Genomic DNA, 22,321 nt, shown 5'->3' with positions numbered 1-22,321 from the left:
AAGTGCCAGACAGTGGCGACTAGGGGATTTTCACAATAATTTTATCGCAGTGTTAATGTAAGCCTATTTGTGACACCAATAAATAAACTTCAAAAAAAAAATCAAGAACCAGCTGAGGGCACTGGGTACTGCAAAGGCTGTGGGCTCCAACAATATTCCGGCAATAGAATTCAAAACCTGTGCTCCAGATCTGGCCGTCTCCCTAGCTAAACTGTTCCACTACAGCTACAACACTGGCGCTCAGGTATGTCCTGTGCACAAAAAGCCCTTGATCATTAGTAAAGTGATGGAAGGGGTCCTCAACAGCGCTATGAAGTGGCACTTTCTCAGCAATAACCTGCTCATGGGTGCTCCGTTTGGGTTCCGCAAGATCACTCAGCTCCTGACCTCATTACAGTCTTGGTTTAAGCCTGAACAAAACAGCTGAATGCCAAAGGTGAGGTACGCTCACCTTGGTGACTAGTGGAGTGCCCCAGGGGTCGGTGCTGGGGCCTCAGCTATTTATCATTTATATAGATGATCTGGAGGAGGGAACCGAGTGTAGGGTGTCGAAATTTGCTGATGACACCAAGATTGGTGGAACGGCAAATTGTGTGGAGGGTGTGGAGAGTCTACAGAAGGATCTAGATAGGCTGAGCGAATGGGCCAGGAAATGGCAAATGGAATTTAATGTTGGCAAGTGCGAGGTGGTCCACTTTGGTAGGAATAATGGTAGGAAGGATTATTACTTACGTGGCGAAAAACTACAGCAGGTGACGATGCAGAGGGACCTTGGGGTCCTTGTGCATGAGTCACAAAAACCCAGCTTGCAGGTGCAGCAGGTGGTCAGGAAGGCGAATGGGATGCTGGCCTTCATAGCGAGGGGGATTGAATATAAAAGTAGGGAGGTCTTGCTGCGGCTGTATAGGGCATTTGTGAGGCCGCAGCTGGAGTACTGTGTGCAGTTTTGGGTGCCGTACTTGCGCAAGGATATTTTGGCCTTGGAGGGAGTGCAGAGGAGGTTTACTAGGCTGATGCCGGAGTTGATGGGGTTGAGCTATGAGGAGAGGCTGAATAAACTAGGCTTGTACTCGTTAGAGTTTAGAAGAATGAGGGGAGATCTCATTGAGACGTATAAGATGATGAATGGGATGGATAGGATAGAGGTGGAGAGGCTCTTCCCGCTCAGAAAGGATAGTAGGACTAGGGGGCACAGCCTCAAGATAAAGGGGGGGCGGTTTAGAACGGAGTTGAGGAGGAACTTCTTCACTCAAAGGGTGGTGAATCTATGGAATTCTCTGCCTGTTGAAGTGGTGGAGGCTGCCTCGCTAAATATTTTTAAGGCGCGGGTTGATGGGTTTTTGATAAGAGAGGGGATTAAGGGTTATGGGGAGAGGGCGGGAATGTGGAACTGAGCCACGATAGATCAGCCATGATCTTATTGAATGGCGGGGCAGGCTTGAAGGGCTAGATGGCCTACTCCTGCTCCTATTTCTTATGTTACGCACGATTGCCCTTGATATCAAGGCAGCATTTGACTGAGTATGGCATCAAGGAGTCCTAGTAAAACTCGAGTCAGTGGGAATCGGGAAATTCCTCCTGGTTGGAATCTTACCTGGCAGAAAGGAAGATAGTTGTGGTGGTTGGAGGTTAATCAACTCAGCTTTAGGATGTCGGTATTGTACATGGGCCAACCATCTTCAAGCGCTTCATCAGTGGCCTTCCTCCCATTATGAAGACAGAAGTGGGGATGTTCAGTAATGACTACTATGCAATGTTCAGTATCCTTCAACCCTTCATACTGAAGCAGTATGTCCAAATGCAGCAAGGCCTGGACAACATTCAGGCTTGGGCTGACAAGTAGTAACTAACATTCGTGCCACATAAGAGCCAAACAATGACCAATTCTAACATTGCATGTTAATTGATATTCAATGGCCTTAACATTGCAGAATCCCCTCTATCAATAGCCTGGGGGTTAAAATTAACCAGAAACTGAATTGGATTAGCCATATAAATACCATGGCGACCAGAACAGATCAAAGTGTAGGAATCCTGCGGTGAGTAACTCACCACCTGACTCTCCAAAGCATGTCCACTATCTACAAGCCACAAGTCAATAGTGTAATAGGATACTCTCTACTTGCCTGGGTAAGTGCAGCTCCAACAACACTCAAGAAGCTCAACACCACCTAGGACAAAGCTTGATTGCTACCCCTTCCACAAAAGATTCACTCCCTACACCACCGATGAACAGTGGCAGCTGTGTGTATCACCTGCATTTTGATTTATTATTGTCACATGTATTAGTGTAAGTGAAAAGTGCTGTTTGTTACAAGATGCACTATAGGCACTCAACCAAGGTTACTTAGGCAGCACCTTTCAAACCCAAACCCAAAACCACTACCGTCTAGAAGGACAAAGGAGCAGATACTTTGGAACATCACCACATGAAAGCACCCCTCCAAGCTACTCACCATCCTGACTTGGAAATATATTGCTATTTTTTCACTGTTTCTGGCTCATGTTTTGGAACTTCCTCCCTATCAGCACTTTGTGTGCACCTACACGACAGTCTACAGTGGTTCAAGAAGGCAGATCATCACCACCTTCTCAAGGTCAACAAGGGGTGGGCAACAAAAATGCTGGCCAGCCAGCAATGCCCACAACCCATAAAATGAATTTTAAAAAAAGAAGCATCCGCATTTTACACACACTCATATTGTAAAATTTCCATTAATATATCTTATGTTTCGCTCTTCTTGGTTTTTTTTGTTAAAACTGAAATTGTTCAAGACATCTATCAGAGAAACTGGCAAGGATGAATTACCTAAGACAGAGAGGATGCTTTATTTTTAACAGTGGCGCATCTGTCACATTCTATTGAATGTAGTAGCTTAGCCAAGTGTTCATTATTCATGTGTGAGACTTAACAATGAATGCCAACCAGCTGTTCAATCACAGGGGTATCATGTCTAAACCCAGTCAGTCCTGCCTTGACTGAACATTCTCTGGTCCTCAATCCATAACACGCAGTACTAGACTCATGATTATCACTACAAGAATGAAAACAGAAGATGAAAATTGTTTTCTTTTCAATCCTACAATTATTAGAAAATTGAATACTTGACCGCAAGTGGTTACTTAGGTAGAGTCTATGTCATTTAAAAGTAAACTCAGTATTTGAAAAGGAAAATGTAAAAGAATAAAGGAAACGGGGATTAGAGAATATTGCACCAGTTGAAGAAGAGGACTATTACAATAGAATGTCTGCCTCTAATGTTGTGAATTCCACAATTTCTGCCATTTGACTCTGCATGATATGTAGTTCCAACATAATGCCACACCTAACAAGTAATGAGGCCATCTGTAAGCTGAACTCAGGTTATTCCATTCTTTTGGCCCTTTTGCATTTGTATGAAAGTTGAAGCAGAGGAATGTATAGATGAGTGATTCCTGTTTACAATCGATGCTGCAGCTTAACCCTGTACCTGCAGTATTAATGCACACTCAGTTTTTAAAGATTTCTTTCATATTTGACTGTGGAGGTTCTTGACTGTCTCCTCCGCCAAGCCCTTCCTTGTGTCCTGCTCTGTAGCATCTTATTAGCTGGAATTTGATGTTCTCACTGCATTTGCTCCTGATTTGGTTGTGTAAGAATATAAGAAATAGGAACAGGCATTGTCCATTCAGTCCTTAACATCATTAACAAAGATCAGTGGTGATCTTCAACCTGTATTGCACCATCCTGCACTATCCCTGAATCCTTTTTGTTTCGGAGGTGGTGGTAGGGGCTGCAGAGGTGTGGGTTGCAGATGAGTCGAAGGCACCCCTGCCAGCAATATGTTGTGGGACTCATCCCTTGCTGTTTTATTTCCAGGTTCTGCATTACACAGTGGATAAAATCACTGCTGCTGTCGGCAGCTTCGATGTTGCTTTTCCTGCCGGTTATCAGCCTTTGCCGATTTCCAGGAATATCTCACTCTCTGATACTTCATAATACACATTGCTATCTCATCACCGTAACAATTAACCCGTTATGCTGTATTAAGTTTTCAGGTCAAGAACCTTCATTGCCCCCAGGTTCCAGTGGCTTCCCAATCTCTGTCCCCTCCGAAGACTCCAGTTGTCACCTTTGCATCTCACCCAGGCCTTCGCTGTGGCCCCGTGAATTTAACTTTGCCTCTGGTGATTGGACTTAGTCTTGGGTGTAATTCTTCTTCTGTACGCTGCAGCTCTTGACGTTGTGAGTGCTGGAGAGCTGCTGGCCAAAGTGCAACTCTGTGTGATGGGTGGAAGTCCAGCCTACGGCCACCTAATGGTCATTCGAGTGTAAAGTTATTGTGGGAGTGCTAGGAGTTGACTCTTCGGGTGGCAGGGAGTGAGACTCCACCATCTGACAAATGGTGTTTAATTTAGACAAATGCGCAGTGATGCATTTTGGTAGATTGAACCAGGGCAGGACTTGCTCAGTTAATGGTAGGGTGAGAGTTACAGAACAACGAGATCTAGGGGTACATGTTCATAGCTCCTTGAAAGTGGAGTCACAGGTGGACAGAGTGGTGAAGAAGGCATTCAGCATGCTTGGTCCATCGGTTAGAACGTTGAATGCAGGAGTTGGGACGTCTTGTTGAAGTTGTACAAGACATTGTTAAGGTCACACTTGGAACACTGTGTGCATTTCTGGTCACCCTATTATAGAAAGGATACTATTAAACTAGAAAGAGTGCAGAAAAGATTTACTAGGATGCTGCTGGGACTTGATGAATTGAGTTATAAGGAGAGGCTAGATAGACTGGGACTTTTTTCTTTGGAGTGTAGAAGGCTGAGGGGTGATTCTATAGAGGTCTATAAAATAATGAGGGGCACAGATCAGTTGGATAGTCAACATCTTTTCCCAGCGGTAGGGGAGTCTGAAACTAGAGGGCATAGGTTTAAGTGAGAGGAGAGAGATACATAATTGTCCAGAGGGTCAATTTTTTTACACACAGGATGGTGAGTGTCTGGAACAAGCTGCCAGAGGTAGTAGTAGAGGCGGGTACAATTTTGTCTTTTAAAAAGCATTTAGATAGTTCTATGGGTACGATGGGTATAGAGGGATGTGGGCCTAATGCGGGCAATTGGGATTAGCTTAGAGGTTTAAAAAAAGGGGCGCAGTAGACAAGTTGGGCCGAAGGCCTGTTTCCATGCTGTTAAACCTCTATGACTCTATGTGCAAAATTGAGGCCGCTGGCTCTATTTCTCTCTCCACAGGTACTGCCAGATCTGCTGAGTATTTGCAGAATTTTCTGTTTTTATTTCTTTTTATTCCTGTGAACGAATGGCACTAGATGCTCCTTCCTCCTTGAACCATTACTGATCTGCATGACTTACTTTCTGGTTTTTTTTTCGGGTGAATCCAGAAGTAGTCCCGTACAATATACACAGGCAACTGATCTGTCACACTGTGACAACCTGTGACAAATCCTGTTGCGTTTAAGCAGCAGTTGAAAAATTTCCCCACAAGTTGTGTGAAATCAGCAAGACCAGTAATAATTGGCTGACTTTTGTCAGAAGTGGAGATTGGCTGACTCTTTCCTTCTAAGCAGCTTTTGCTTTCTTTTTCTTAATTGAGGAAAATCAGTCTTGCATGGTATGATTGCATTGTCAACACAAAGGGACAGATTCTGGATGATTCTGTCATGTGTAACAGCACAGTAGAAGTCTCACAACACCACAGTAGACAGGGGTACGGTTGATTCAATGCTGAAACTTGACCAGTACAGGCCTATTACTGGTCCAGTTATAGTGGAAGAAATGCAGTGGCACAGAGTCTGGATAGTGTGAGGCAGATCCTGTTTATGGTCCATACCTTTAATAGAGTCGCTGCAGACATCTTTCTATTTCCTTAATTCCCTGGACTTGTCCATAATTTTCCCCTCAACTTCTCAGTGACTCTTGTTACAGCAATGACTTCCTTTAGTTAAACCACCATGTTTAGGTGGAATGGAAATGAGTAATGAATTTTTTAATGTTTAAAAATAAATGGAGATTCCAAGTGCTTGTGAGTGTATGAGGATGTTTCTCTGTCAGCTGTTGTAATATTCTGCTTGGTGAGCTGAGTATGACCTGCCATCGTAAATCAACAGATATATTTTCTGACATATTTTAAGTTACTTTTTATTGTCTTTCTTGGAGGCAGCATACATCAAGATGAAAACAGGTAGGCCTTCCACATGAATCAAAAATAAATTATCAGAACATTTTGGGGCAGATCTTTCTTGCCTGCCAGTTGCTCCCTGGCCACATGAGTGTTGAGTCCTTTGGACGCTTTGATGTAACTCCCTACCTGCTTGCCTGGCTGCTATTCTGGGTTGGGCAAATTAGCACATTATAGGCATGTGCCAGATGGGATTTCCGCCTTTGATTCACTGCTTCTCCAAAACTGCGGGCAGGAAATTCTGTAAATTGTTGGGAGTAGAATGGAACCTATTTTTGGCAGCTATTTCTGAGCAGCTGAAACCATCTTCATTCACAAACTTCAGCCCTGGTTCCCTTAATTTCATTAAAAGAAAACCTGTTCAAGCTAAGTAGAATTTGCAGATCTGCCAATTGGAAGGCACAGATTCCGCAACTGCCTAGTGCCAAGTTTAAATTTCTTCACAGACATCTGTCCAGTGTTATCCCTGCAAAATGTTATGGAAGGCTTTGCAGCATCATTCTGTCTTATTTAAATGCTTTTGCTTTGTTTCACCAGAAACTTCCCATCCACAATCTATTGACCCCCTCAGGAATTCATTTATTGTAAAAACAGTGGAGTCCTAGTGTGCCATCCATTCCCTTTGAGGAGGGGGAAGGAGTTGACAGGTGATGATTTTAACCTGGGGATCACCACACCTCAGGCAAGGGGCAAGGTTGAGAAGGCGCAGGGCCTTCATGAATAACTTCATCTGTTACGGGAATTGAACCCACGCTGTTGGCATCGCTCTGCATCATGAAACAGCCACTCAGCTAATTCAGCTAACTGACGCTTGAAAAACACAGCTGAATTGTCAAAAACAGTAAAAAAGAAACCATGTGAAGTCATGCTCAATCTATGTAGTGCTCTGTCTCCATCTTGAGTACTATATTCTGTTTTGGTCTCCAAGACATTTAAATCCTTTCGGTGTGGGTGTGGTATTTCTATTTCATTTTGCAACATGTAGTTATTTTACTATTGATCAGTTAGTATTTGGAAAACCTGAAACTTGAGTCCAGTCGTAATGCATCACAAGTTGAGTGACTTAGTTGCAGTTTTATCCTATTTGATTTGATTGCAGGTAGCACCATCTTTTTTCAGTAATTGGTTTGGACAGTGATGAAATTTGAGAACTATGTTTATTCAAAAATGTCAGTCCGTGTTCTTCTGTCAGATTTAGATCAAATGCAAGAATACAGGGTTTCCACCATATAATGGCATAGCGTGAACATTTATCGACAGTCCCTTAATAATCAACATCGGTATCAATTAAGCAGAGCCAACAAGAGCATAACTGCAGTTTGTTAGATAGAGTTTGTGAGTAGAGATTTAGAGGTGTTAATCTGTTTTAAATCATCAACTCTTTTCATTCAGGATTGGGTTTTAATAAAATGTAAAACAAGCCATGAACACGATAGATGGGTAGATAGTAAATATCAACTCCATCAAGCCTGTCACGTACTGTCATGGTGAAACTCAACACCATGAATCACATTAGGCCCTCACTAGCCAGGGAACCTCTTAAAAGAGTCAAAGAAAGAAAAACTTTACGCCAATTCAGAATCTGGGAAACACTGAAGGTGATAAAAAGGTTTCAGGAGATCACAATGCCACTACACACGTTGCTAAATACCCCACATACATTTTGTGTATTGTGATGTCAGCCACATAGGAATTTGCTTTGAACGTTTGCAGTAAATCTTCCTTCTCTGCAGAAACCAGCAACTTGTTTAAAATTTTGATGAGCCATCCTATGAAGAAAATGAACCTCCTGATGCCTAATCTAGTTCAGTGCTTACATATAGGTTGCCCCTGGTTTTCAGTGATCTGTATAACAGAGCTAAACCTAAACCTTTCATTAGGGCTATCCATTATGGTTATCTTTGCTATCCATAGCTTGATGAAAGATGTCACTTTCAGCTCACTACATGGAGTCAATTAGTGGGTTAAATCTGTGTGCCAAGATCTGGTTCTCTGAATAAAAGAACTTGTATTTGCAGTGGTGCCTTATATACCTTTTGAGGTGCTATCAGGCAAGCAGAGAGTAACATTGTGAAATGAACAAATGATCATGGCATTGATTATTTGTTAGATCAATACACTGAGTTGCTTCCCAAATCTAGAAACCTTTTCATTCATCCCTCCCTCACGTACATCTCAAGGGGAGGTGGTGGTGTAGTGGTAATATCATTGGATGAGTAGTAATTGAGAGGCCCAGCCTAATGTTCAAGTCCCACCATGGTAGCCAGTGGAATTCAAATTCAATTAATAAATCGAATTAAAAGCTAGCTTAGATAATGGTGACCATAAATCTATCATAAATTGTTGTAAAACCCATCTGGTTCTTGAGGGAAGGAAAGCTGCCACCCTTTACCATTCTAACCTACAGTTGACGCCGGATCCACAGCAATCTGGTTGGGTGATAAGGGATGGGCAACAAATATTGACCGCACCTGCGATGATCACATTCCATGAAAGAATAAAGAAGAAGAAGAATCTTTAGGATTCAATAACACAGGCTTGTGGTGGCAGCCAAAATGCAAAAGTTCAAAATATTGTATGTTTTAAATGGGAAGATACATGAGGTGGCCATTATTGCAATGGAAACAGCTCTGCCGTTCGTATTTGATTACTTGACCCAATTGGTCCAGCCTTGCGCTCCTCCCTTGCCTCTTTATTTATCCCCATTAGCAGAGGTTTATATTCCACGTGTATCCTAGCATCTGTGTTTAAGCTGTCCTGAGTTCATGATTCAGCAAATCTAGACCAACACTCCAGTGAAGTATTGAGGGAGTGCTGTATTATCTATCATACTGTTGTTCAGATGTGATGTTAAACTGAAGCCACCCCATCTGGATATGGGCATTTTTTTTGCCCATCTCTAATTGTCCTTGAGAAGGTATTGGAGAGCTACCACCTTGAAGTCCCCGCAATCTATATGGTGTAGGTACACCCACAGTGCTGTAAGGAAGGGAGTCTTTCAATTTTGACCCAAAGGCAGAACCATATTGCTATTCCGTCAGGAAGGTGACTGGCAGGGTACTTGCTGGTGGTGGTGTTCCCATGCATCTGCTGCCCTGGTCCTTCTAGGTGGCAGAGGCTGTGGGTTTGGAAGGTGCTTTTGAAGGAGCCTTGGTAAGTTGCTGCAGTTCATCCTGTAGATGATGTAAGCTGCTGCCACCCAGCGTCAGTGTGGGGGCTGTGAATGTTTAAGGTAGTGGATGAGGTGCCATTCAAGCAGGCTGCTTTGAATGGTGTTCAGATTATTCATTGTTGTTGGAGTGGCACTAATCCAGGCAAGTGCATTCCATCGCATTCCTGATTTATGCCTTGTAGATGGTGGAGAGACTTTGGGGAGATAGCAAATGATATGCTCTTGCAGCCGTGGTATTTATATATGGCTGACTCGGTTCAATTTCTGATCAAATGTAACCCCAGGATTTTGATTGGGATTCGGCGATGGCAATGTCATTGAATGTCAAGGGAGATGGTTGCATTCTGTTGTTGGAAATGGTTAGTACCTGACACTCGTATGGCACAAATGTTACTTGCCATTCATTAGCCCAAGCCTGAATGTTGTCCACGTTTTATTGCATATGGACATGGACTTCAGTATCTGAGGAGCCCCAATGCTGAACATTGCACAATCATCAGCAAATATCCCCACTTTTGACCTCATGATGGAAGGAAGGTCAAAGCAGCTGAAGATGATTGGGCCTGAACACCCCTCTGAGGAAATCCTGCAATGATTTCCTGGGACTGAGATGATTGGTCTCCAACAACCACAACCATCTTCTGTTGTGCTAGGTTTGAATCCAACCTGGTTGATGAAAAAGATCCTATGGCCCCAGTTGAAGAACAACCGAATTCAATAAGCATCCAAACCAAATATTTACTCTTGAACCAAACCACCATAAAACATTATCATTATCTGATTGCTGTTTGTGGAATCCTGCTTTGCACATTGGCTGCTGTGTTGCCCTAGATTTTCAAGAACGACTGCCTTATACTGTGCTTGGGATACCTTGAAGTTGTGAAAGGCATTATGTAAAAACAAAATCTTGACTTTATTTTTCAATTTCAAGATGCTGATTGAAGTAAAACTCTTTTCTGTAGTGCTCCCTTCTTGTTGAATAGTAACTGAAAAGGAATTAGTTCATATTATGTATCATGTGCAAATAGTTTGGTTGAGGAAAAAATGTATTAAATTATCTATTTAATTTACTCTTCTAATTAGCACAATACGTTTGCTGTACAAACGTTTCTGTTCTGCAAGTAGATGTTATATGTGGCCAAGAGAAGCTGAAACAATAATCCTACTTGTTCGTGTTTTTGATTGAGTTATTTTGATCTTTTTCTTTTTTCAGATGGAATTCACAGCGTGACAGCACAGTGTGTGCTGAGAGTAATTGTCATTACAGAGGAGATGCTGTCCAACAGTATCACGGTGCGTCTGGAGAACATGTCACAGGAACGTTTCCTGTCTCCTTTGCTGAATCGCTTTGTGGAGGGTTTGGCGGAAGTCTTGTCAGCCTCCAAGGAGGACATTTTCGTTTTCAACATACAAAATGACACTGATGTTAGTGGCAGCATTCTGAACGTGAGTTTTTCTGCTCTGGTTCCAGGTGGGAGCCAGAGCCAGTTCTTCTCCTCCAAGGAGCTTCAGGAACAGCTGTATATGAGCCGGATGCTGCTAACCTCAGTTTCCATGCTAGAGGTCCTCCCATTTGATGACAACGTCTGCCTGCGGGAGCCTTGTGAAAACTACATGAAATGTATCTCAGTGTTGAAGTTTGACAGCTCTTCTGCATTCATCACTTCGGAGTCCATGCTCTTCCGGCCCATCCATCCCATCACAGGCCTCCGCTGCCGCTGCCCACCAGGGTTTACTGGAGATTACTGTGAAACGGAGATCAACCTTTGCTATTCAAATCCCTGCCAGAATTCTGGGGTGTGTAGTCGCAGAGAGGGCGGGTACACGTGTGTGTGCCGTGAGGAGTTCACAGGTTTGTAAAATTAGATTTTTTTTCCTATAGTGATGGAGTTTAATTTTTTATTTGAGTGGCATCTAACCAGATGGAGGCTTGTGTTGATTTAAAAACCGATTTACTAACAGCAGTACGAAAACAGAACATGCTGGAAAACAGCACCTGTGGAAAGAGAACAGAGCCAATGTTTTGAGTCTGGATGACTCCTCATCAGAGCATCTCTGACAAATGGTCATTCAGACTTGAAATGTTAGCTCTGTTCTCTCTCCACAGGTGCTGTTGGAATTGCTGAGATTTTCCAGCATTTTCTGTTTTATGTTTCTGATTTCAGCATCTGCAGTAACTTGCTTTTATTTACCATGCACAGTGCGCAAGTTCTAATTTCTTTGGAATGTTCCAGAACATATTCCCTTTCAAGTCACCTGGCCTTTAAAGAGGAATTGCCAGTCCTACAAAATGACAGTGGCTTCTCAGCACACAGAAAATAGATCTATAAATTGGCAGTTTCACCACTCCTTGGATTGCCATCAATGCTGCTTTATCTTGGCTGCAAGTGTACTGCCCTTGGCCAATGCATTACAATTCTGATTCTTGTGGTTTGTGGTCATTGAACCACATGAGCAAATGCAACTTCTTAACATCAGAGTGCCCTCCCACCTCTGTCTTAGTTTCTATTGCTGGTGTGTAGTTGGTACTAAATTGAAGGAGTGACTGGCTATCTTGACTGCCCCTTGAGGACCTTGTGCTCCCTAACAGTTCCGTGTATTTATATCCAGAATCATCCACTGGCTTGAGAAGTATTGTTGTCTACCCAAGTGAATAATGCTTGACCCATATCAATTGATGCACAATTAAGATTTTTATCTGTTGGTATTTGGATGTCTGTTATGTTTGAGAGCTGTAGTGGACACCAGCTCGCAGAATGATCTTAAAATAAGCATTCTCATACATCAAACATTGATGTTCCATTATATGTGATATTTCACCAGCATTCATTGGTCTTCACCAGTTTTCTTTTCAATTTAACCATTCTTATGTCAAGATGGCTTGTGTAACTTGCATATTAGTTTGATTTTAGCTTCTTAAAGGGAGAAAAAGTCAAATGCCCCACTGCATGCTTTTCTATTATTCTAATTTTATTTGTATGCAAATGTCCCTGTCCCAGACCTTATATCCTTGGATTTTAATTTATTTTTGAATTAGGTGTTTCGAGCTTCTAATGTTCTGGGCATTTGTTTTTCTGGAGCTGAAATAACTGCAATAGTATTCGCAATTTGTGTGTTTATTGAATGGCTGAATTGCCAATTCCTGCAGCATTCTTGTGATTAAATTCTTTGCTTAATTTGTATGTGTGCAAAGGAAACAAAACACCTCGGGGTCACCTCGATCTTCACCACCGCTGCCTCCTTCCTTTTATTTGGCTGGAAAGGTCTATTATAGATTGGTTCCGGATTACCTGTATTTCATAATGAGGCCTCGAGAGAAATCAACAATTCCACCTCCATCTTAGGCATTTCTTAATTAAATTCTTGGTCTGGCATAATATAGAATTTCTCTGTTGGAAGTAAGAGTTGGAGCTTAGGGCAGTTACCAAAGGAAGCAAATGACAGAGCTGCAGGAGTCATAATTAGGCATTGCCTCAGTTTGGGTACAAGCTAAAGAAGCCTAGGTGCTAGAAAAATAGAGATAGTGCTTTTTTAAAAATAATTAATTTCAGTGTCTGCCCTTTGGATCCCCTCTGTGCTAGGACTCACTCACAAGCCAGGAGGATGGATATGCCATCTGTTCCCAAATGCCTATCAGGATTTATGAGAGACATTCACTGTTTGAGCAGAGTGACATTTGGAGTTATACAAAGTCTATTCTGGGACCCTTGCTCTTCACTAATCATAAGTGGTGTAGGTGGATGGTAAATCATGTAACACTTCTTAATGATACCAAATCATGTGGGAACTTGACAAATAAGCAATTACGCAGCATTTAAAGAAAACGGGCTGTCGAATGGCACATGGATCTTGACACAGTGGTCAGCACTGCTGCTTCACAGCGCCAGAGACCCGGGTTCAATTCTGGCTTGGGTCACTGTCTGTTGGCACAATCTTTCCTTGTCTGTGTGGGTTTCCTCCAGGTGCTCCACAGTCCGAAAGATGTGTGGGTTAAGTGCATTGGCCATGTTAAATTCTCCCTCAGTGTACCCAAACAAGCGCTGAAGTGTGGCGACTTGTGGATTTTCACAGTAACTTCACTGCAGTGTTAATGCAAGCCTACTTGTGACACTAATAAACTTTGAACTTTAATGAGATAGAGGTGACGTAATGTATATGATGGGGATTAGCAGATGTGTGTGCATGTTAACGTGGCTGAATTTTTAAATGGCATTAGTTAGACAAACCCAGTCACCCAGGGATGCATCATCTGATGTTTCTCTTCACCGGGAGGGAGATTGCTAACATTGTGGATCTGACATCAGCAAAGCTATAAACTAACTATAACTGTAAATTTTGAAGAAATCAAAGCAAAGGTTACAGATGATGCTCGCTGCTCTGAGGAGACATCAGAAGGGTCACCAGATGTTAAGTACAGTATAGGTAGAGAGTTCTGATGAATTTTGTGATGGGGTTTGGTCATGGGATAAAACCAACACAGTAGGCTATATTAAGCGCCTCTCGTCAAACTGGTTTTAAACAAAATAAACTGCCAGAAATGTTCATAAAGTAATGAGTTAAAACAAAATGATAAAAAAGTGGTTGAAGCCAAGGTAAAAATTCTGAGTGGTGTTCAGTGGTTAAGCAAGACAGTCAGTGACCACAAAGAATCCTGTTTTGTTGTAGATCAGCAGCACTAAGGATGAAATTAGTGTTTTCAAGACCCAATCAAACTGATATTAAGAAACAAGCAGACCAAGTAATTGACTGGCACAACTTTCTAAACCCATTAGGTGACTGGCAAAATGGAAGTGTTGCAGATTGAGGCATCAGTGAGGAATTGCCCCAGTTGTTTTCAGACACCATCCACACCCACAATAAGGCATGGCTGACAGGAGGTGAAGGGACTGGCCAAAACATTTCAGTTGACCATCAGTCAGCTGCAAGCATACTTTTAACAGATGGCACAGCTATGTATTTTGTTCAATGTTAACCCAGAGGCTGTATAGTCAATTGTGCATTAACATCCTGGCAATGGTTATGTACCTTTTGCTGTAAGTATGGGTGGGAAGTTCCGCAAGGCCGAGCAAAGTTTGCCTTTGGTGCCATCTCACATCCCATTTATTGCTTGTCATCTTTCTCACACTGAAAATAGGAACTCTAAGCCTGACAGACCCGTAGTTTCTGTGCAGACGTAGACTGGAAGTAGGGTGCACATACACAGTTCTGCAATTTTAAGTTCTTTGGACGGAGGACTAGCCTAGCACATCAGTGCATAAAGGAAAACAGAGCAAAAAAATGAGATAGGGAGAAGTCCCAAAACATTCCCAGACTAAGGACAGGAAAAATACAGTTAATTTAAAAGTAGGAAAAGGGCTGAGGAAAGCAGTGAAGAGGACTCAGGAGAAAACCTGGTGATCAAAACTGCCTCAGGAGAAAATGCAAGGAGGCAGCAGAAGGTTGGCAACTGCGCTGTAGGCTGTTGGGCAAAGGTATCTTTTTGGAGCAGGACTGTTCTGCTCAGTGTGGCCGAAAAGCTGAAGTTCTGCATGTGAGTTGGCACTTGAGTTCATACTCTGGAATCCAGACGGACGGAATCCTAGGAGACAGGATTGAAACCCTGAAAGGTGGGCTGTTGTTAATGTCAACTCAGCTGGAGTGATATTTGGAGAGAATCTCAAGGCAAGGGAAGATGAAGACCAGAACCTCTCATGAGAGCGACAAGAGTTTTAGTGAGATTGGTTGACCCACATTCTGCTAATGTTTGAGTAGGCTGTTTAGAAGTCCTTGGTCTCTATCTTTGTCGCATCTACCATTTGTTGTGCAGTGGGGTTTGTTTCACCACAATTTTGCCTATTAAATCAAATGTACCTCACATTTACCCTGAATGTTGGAGCATAAGATAGATATTATAAATTATTTTATCTTTCTGACCTTGTTTAATGTAGTAAGTCTTTGGAGACTGAAGTTCCTTCAACAAAATCCCTTTATTTACAATTCCAACAACAGTACACTGAGAGCTAGCAGTTACCTTTGGGAGTGCCAGAGGAACTGACATTCCCACTTAAATACAAGGAAAAGACTCCCTGATTGGCCCATCAGTTGACTCCTTAATCAGGGAGTTCATATTCCTATAACCTAACCTCAACGGCCTGATTGAAGTAATTACATGTAGTAATGCGTATTTTTGTTTGTCCAAAACCTGCGGAACCTTGTGGCTTTGTTTACTGTGCAAGTCTGTCGAATCTCACACTTTGTCTACTGCAAACAAAATGTTAATGGTCCCTAACTAAATCTTACCTAAAACATGGGGGTCGGATCAAAGATCATAACAACTGTGATAACAATACCAATCATTTAGAATAATTGAGTGTTGCTCGATAATGACTGTTCAAGGACATCAATTAAAAAAGCTCTGTAGTAACAATGGAATACACTTGTATAAAAAGATTCTCAGAAGATCTTTGTTCTGAGTTCATCTGAGGTGCATTTTATATGTGTATGCTATTGCTATAACAGAACTTTTAAAATGCACTTATGTAGACAGCATTCCTGGACAACCAAGTGCGTAGATGGATAGATGACTAATGTTGTGTCAGCGTAATTGAGAAATTACATATGTGGCTAAATGAAGCCATTGGGACCTAAATCTGGTATAATCCATTGCAGACTGACGAGAGATTGTGATACCAGTATAAGATTTGACTGAAACAATAAATAGAAATCTGCTGTATTAGATTTTTCAGACCAAACAGTTTGGAAAATCTATCATTGCATTTTATTACCAAAGGGTGATACATGAAAGTGATCCAAATTAAAGTAATTGGATTTATGAAAGGAGCAAATGTGCGAGTAAAATGGCCTCTTCTCATTCTATGGTCCTTTATGTTTCTTGGTTTAAAAAAAATGTCAAAGTAACCAGGTCTCTCTTTATAATTATCTGTTGGAGGAAAGCAGTGACCTGGAATGCACGCTGGCCATGGAAAGTATCCAGTGGCTGGTAGAATCCATGGTCTGAATTTCCCCCAGGCCTGGGGAGACAGGTTAAGGGATGATGCCAGGAGCAAAGTTGCAAAATAACACATTGGGGTTGCCATCTCCCAATGATTTTTCAGGAGCTAGTGTCAACTTGGTAAAAGCTGCCCTCCAGACAGTGGCAGATGGCCAGTTAGGCCCTTTTGAGCCAATTGAGGAGACGTTGTTAGGATCCTCTGAATGGTGGACAGGCCCATCACTGAGCTTAGTGTGCAAGATAGCTGCAGGTAGCCTCCTGTTGACAGGCAGAAGTGGGGAGGGAGGCACCATTGACTCAATTCTCCTGAGCACAGATATAGTAGGATGCAAGAAGGCCACTATTGTGGAGTTCAGGCCTCTGAACTGATGGCCTGGTGTGTGACCATGCATGGTTTTTAATTGTTCCTTATGTTGAGGTGCAGCTGTATCCCTGTGACGGAGGCAGCTGCTCAGGATAGGGGAATGGTTGGTGAATAAATAAAACAAGCCTTACTGGTCCCTTGGCCTGCTGCCTCCACTGACCTTCAGGACTTCATGAGTAGTGTGGGGCCAATCTACCACTGTTAAGATCCCAATGGCATCCCCAATTTCCCCCCTGGTGGCCAGTTACTTGCCTCTAATTGACTGTAGAGTGGGGAGCTACTTCTGTTGCTTACTCACTCAGCAAGATTGTCCGGAGAAGCAGGAATGTATCAGGTGGCTGAACCAACACACTAATCTCCAAAGTTCCCTGCCTCCCCGCCTGCCTCAGAGCCGCCTCTCTCAACATTTTAAAGATGCAGCAAGGCAAACGTGATGTTTATGTAAGCAGGTAATTCCATTAACCTGTGAAGATGAATTTTAAAATTAATAAGCCTCAAGCAAGATTAGGGATTGAAAGACATTTATTTCCCTCTTGCAGAAAAGTGATTATTTGGACCAGACTCTCTCAGCAGTTGTCAATTAATGTTTTAGAAAGGTGCTTGGTAGATAATCTGGTTGGGGACAGGTCGAGATTGATGATCAAAAAAAGCCACAATGGTTTCACTGGTGCACAAGACAGAATTGCTGTTCAGGTCAATCAGCCAGTCCTGAGTAATAGGATATTAGGGATGGTGTCTATATTGGAGCTTTCCTCAATTATAGGAAACGTCTGTATTCAATTTCCAGAGGCATATTTAGGATCATGATTTCTTCCCTTTGACGGAGCAGACCGTAAAGCTGTCCTTTATTCACAGCTTTTGACTTGGTTGACTATTATTGACCATTTAGGCAGCAAGTGGACTTATGTAAAATGTTATTTGTTGTCCAGTTATTTTCAAGTAACAATTACCATTAGAATGGCAGCTTTTTTTGAGTGCGCACTTACATCACTGGTCTTTACAGAGAACAGAAATCAGTGGCAAGGGATAGAGGCTAGCCTTGTAAATACACAAAATCTAATCCCTGCTGGATAAAAAATAATTCCTTTACAAAACAAATCCTTTGAAGTGCGCTCTGTGAATTTTGACTGCAGCTGTGTTCTTTATGAAAATATATTTCTGAACTTGCAGCCCAGAGACAATCCTCCTCCTACTCTCTTTTACTGGAGTCCCATGGGGAAGCCAATCCATTTAATTCCCCACCAAAACCACAACAAACATTTCCTTAAAACCTGGCAACTTTAACAAATGCAGCACCTTTAATCATACCAAAAAGTTGGAAGCTCATTTGATTTTTATGACAGTGTTATTTCAGTGCATCTTATTCAAGCTGTGGTTTGGAGTCCAAGTAAAGCTCAGAAGTGCAGGCAAAACATGATAATTTAGTTAAATGCAGGTTCATTTCAAATGAATAATCATGTCCATTAGCAGTGATTCACTTTAAAATGAATACTGTCAACTGAATTTGTATGGAGCTGGACCTTTAATATGCCTGAATGTATTGAAAAGAGATTGGTGGGGAGTCTGGCTGTTGATAGGCATCTGTCTGTCTTTCACAAAATGTTGGCAGGTAATTTCACACTTTGGCTTTGGATCTTAAGTCTGTGTGTTATTGTGGTATCTGATAAATTGCCATTTAATATAGGTCTGTTTTTGGGGTCATTTATGATTAACTTTTCAGTATCTAAATATAAGCTCGCTGTGGAGTGTGTTGCAGTATTTTCTGCCTTATTCAATTTTCTTTGACTTCATGCCATCTGTTTGTATTGTGCTCACTCCTTGGAGTGAATGATCCGGTTAGAGTTATGCTACAGACAGTGAGACTTATCCATTCTCCTCAGCATCATAAAATCATGCAGTGCAGAGAGGTCAATTGGGCCATTGAGCCTGCACCGACAGTAACATGACCAATCCACCTAACCTGCACACCTTTGGAGTGAGAGAGGAAACCCATGCAGACATGGAGAGAACGTGCAAGTTCCAAACAGACAAGGCCGGAATCGAATTCGGGTCCCTGGTTCTGTGAGTGAGGCAGCAGTGCTAACTGCTGTGCTACCATGCCATCCTTATTGCAGTTGCAGTTTGTGTATCTATTTAGCAAGCTGTGCAGAGGACTCTAAAAAATTGAATAGGGTTGGAACAGGTGTGTTGTTTGACTGTTTTAGACGTATATGTGTACATATTCAAACTTAATGTGTTAGTGTTTAAGCTTTCAGTATCACAGTGAAATGGTTAGTGTGGTATAAATATACATTGCTCCTGTATCAGTGATTACAAATTGTTAAGATCATTGAGTTTGTGATTTATGTTCTACAGACCCCCCAGTCACACTAGCCATATGCATTTGGGCTAGAAATTGGAAATTTATCACTAATACTAAGGAAAACTGCAGCAAAATACAATTAAGTATTGTTAAACTTAAAGAATTAGTGTGTTAATGCCAAATGCATATCAATATAGATAAATGTGCTGCATTTTGGTTAGGAGGTCACGTATCCTTTGGAAAATATGAGCTTAAATAGTGTGGAGGAACAAAGGAATCTAGGGGGACAAAATCAGAAATTGTTGAAAGTAGGATTGCAAGACATAAATAAAGCACTGGAGTTCATTTCCAAAGGAATAGAGTTGAAAAGAGACATGTTAAACTTGTGTGGAACCCTGGTTAGAAAATATTTTGAAGTACTGTGTACACTTCTGGTCTCCATATCACAGGAAAGATATAGGGCACAAAAGGAAAAGCAAAAATAATTTGCAGGGATGATATCAAATTAATGTAACCATAAAGCTCTTTTTCTAGAAAAGAGGTGACTAGAAAGAGCTGTGATGAAATAGACGTAAAGATGATGTTTCCATTAGTGTAGGGAACAAATTTAGAGGCTGTAAATATCAGATAGTTATGAATTTACATGTTAAGGCATTCAGGAGTTGTATTCACGTAGAGAATGGTTATATTGTGGAAATTTGTTGTGGAAATTTGTGGAACAAATTAGCCAAACTTTGTATCTTTATATTCCCTCCCCAAGTTTGATTTTAATCATGTAAATATGTAGTGGATAAATGTATAGTGGTCCATTTTGGCAGGTCCAATGGGATGAAGGAGTATAATGTCAAGGGTAAGACTCTTAACAGTGTTGAGGAGCAGAAGGACCTTGGGGTCTGGGTCCATAGGACTCTTAAATCGGCCTCGCAGGTGGAGGATGTGGTCAAGAAGGCGTATGGTGTGCTAGCCTGTGCTAGCCTTCATTAATCAAGTTTAGGAGTCGGGAGGTAATGCTGCAACTTTATGAGACCCTTGTCAGACCCCACTTGGAGTACTGTGTGCCGTTCTGGTCGCCTCACTACAAGAAGGATGTGGAAGCTATTGAGAGGGTGCAGAGGAGATTTACAAGGATGTTAGAACATCGAACATTACAGCGCAGTACAGGCCCTTCGGCCCTCGGTGTTGCGCCGACCAGTGGAACCAATCTAATGACCCTCTAACCTAAATGATTCCAATGTTATCCATATGCCTATCCACTGACCATTTGAACGTCCTTAAAGTTGGCGAGTCCACAACTGCTGCAGGCAGGGCATTCCACGCCCTTACTACCCTCTGAGTAAAGAACCTACCTCTGACATCCGTCCTAAACCTACCACCCCTTAATTTAAAGCTATGTCCCCTCATGTTAGCCATCACCATCCGAGGAAAAAGGCTTTCACTGTCCACCCTATCCAATCCTCTGGTCATCTTGTATGCCTCAATTAGGTCACCTCGTAACCTTCTTCTTTCTAATGAAAATAACCTCAAGTCCCTCAGCCTTTCCTCATAAGACCTTCCCACCATACCAGGCAACATCCTGGTAAACCTCCTCTGCACCCTTTCCGATGCCTCCACATCTTTCTTGTAATGCAGCGACCAGAACTGTACGCAATACTCCAAGTGCGGCCGCACCAGAGTTTTGTACAGTTGTAACATGACCTCATGGCTCTGAAATTCAATCCCTCTACCAATAAAAGCTAACACACCGTAAGCCTTCCTAACAACCTTATCAACCTGGGTGCCAACTTTCAGGGAGCTATGCACAAGTACCCCGAGATCTCTCTGCTCGTCAACGCTACTAAGAATCCTTCCATTAGCCCTATATTCTGTACTCCTGTTACTCTTACCAAAGTGAATCACCTCACACTTTTCCGTATTAAACTCCATTTGCCACCTCTCGGCCCAGCTCTGCAGCTTATCTACGTCCCTCTGCAAACTGTAACATCCATCTCACTGTCTACAACTCCTCCGACTTTGGTGTCATCAGCAAATTTACTAATCCATCCTCCTACACCCTCATATAGGTAATTTATAAAAATGACAAACAGCAGTGGCCCCAAAACAGACCCTTGAGGTACACAACTTGTAACTGAACTCCAGGTTAAATATTTCCCATCAACCACCACCCTCTGTTTCCTGTCAGCCAGCCAATTCCTGATCCAAACTGCTAAATCACCCTCAATCCCATGCATCTGCATTTTCTGCAGTAGCCTACCATGGGGAACCTTATCAAACGCTTTGCTAAGATCCATATACACCCCGTCAACTGCCTTACCCTTATCTTTGGTCACCTTTTCAAAAAACTCGATAAGGTTTGTGAGGCACGACCTACCCTTCACAAAACCGTGCTGACTATCCCGAATCAATTTATTTCTCTCTAGATGATTCTAGAGTTGCCTGGGTTGGGAGGCATGCCTTATGAAGATAGGTTGCGGGAGCTAAGTCTCTTCTCCCTGGAGAGACGAAGATTGAGAGGCGACCTGATAGAGGATTGTAAAATGTTGAGAGGTGTAGATAGGGTGGATTCTCGGAGGCTATTTCCCAGGGCTGAAATGGTCACTACGAGAGGACACAGGTTTAAGATGCTGGGGAGCAGGTGCAGAGGAGATGTCAGGGGTAAGTTTTTCACTCAGAGGGTGGTGAGTGAGTGGAATCGGCTGCTGTCGGTGGTCGTAGAGGCAAACTCGCTGGGGTCTTTTAAGAGACTTCTGGATGAGTACATGGGATTTAATGGGATTGAGAGTTATAGATAGGCCTGGTAGGTATGGATATGATCGGTGCAACTTGTGGGCTGAAGGGCCTGTTTGTGCTGTAGTATTCTATGTTAAATCATGTTGTGAGAAAAGCATTGCTCCTTCCAAAATAGATGTTTTTCATGGTGTTAATGGCATTTATGGTGACTTATTTTGTTCATCACAGAATAGACCATTTTATCAAAATTGTGTAACGCTTCAATATAGAGCACAGCTCTGAGGGTTGCCCTAAATCGTGCAAATTTCAGCAACCACTCCTTATCTCACAAGCAGCAACCTTATAATTTTTCAATTAAAATGGCTGGCGAATGGACCCACAGCTATTGGGGATTGAGCATTAAGACTACACAAACTAATTCATATCAAACTTTTAGTGTCTCTCATTTGTCTGGACTGGATTGAGATTTCGATCCAAAAACAAAAGGAATACATTCTGATTTACTGCACCATTTGGTGTCTCAGCTTTTCTGCAGAGTATGTTTCTTTGTTCCTCATTGCAGTGCTTACTTTCTCAAATGATCTAAT

The 22,321-nt window shown here is 42.2% G+C and overlaps 1 protein-coding gene across 1 annotated transcript in view; it reads left to right on the top strand.

Moving 5' to 3' along the window:
• The window catches only part of celsr3 (cadherin, EGF LAG seven-pass G-type receptor 3), a 241,665-nt gene that overhangs the window by 28,411 nt on the left and 190,933 nt on the right, over positions 1-22,321 (top strand). Inside the window, exon 3 of the mRNA XM_080186571.1 lies at positions 10,564-11,202. Coding sequence (XP_080042697.1) covers positions 10,564-11,202 — 639 coding nt within the window. The remainder of the gene's footprint in view (positions 1-10,563; positions 11,203-22,321) is intronic.

Source organism: Carcharhinus amblyrhynchos, chromosome 3 (assembly GCF_965287045.1).
Source record: "Carcharhinus amblyrhynchos chromosome 3, sCarAmb.v2.hapA, whole genome shotgun sequence".
Lineage (NCBI taxonomy): Eukaryota > Metazoa > Chordata > Chondrichthyes > Carcharhiniformes > Carcharhinidae > Carcharhinus > Carcharhinus amblyrhynchos.
Note: the sequence above shows the minus strand (reverse complement) of the source record. Positions and strands in the feature narration are given on the sequence as shown.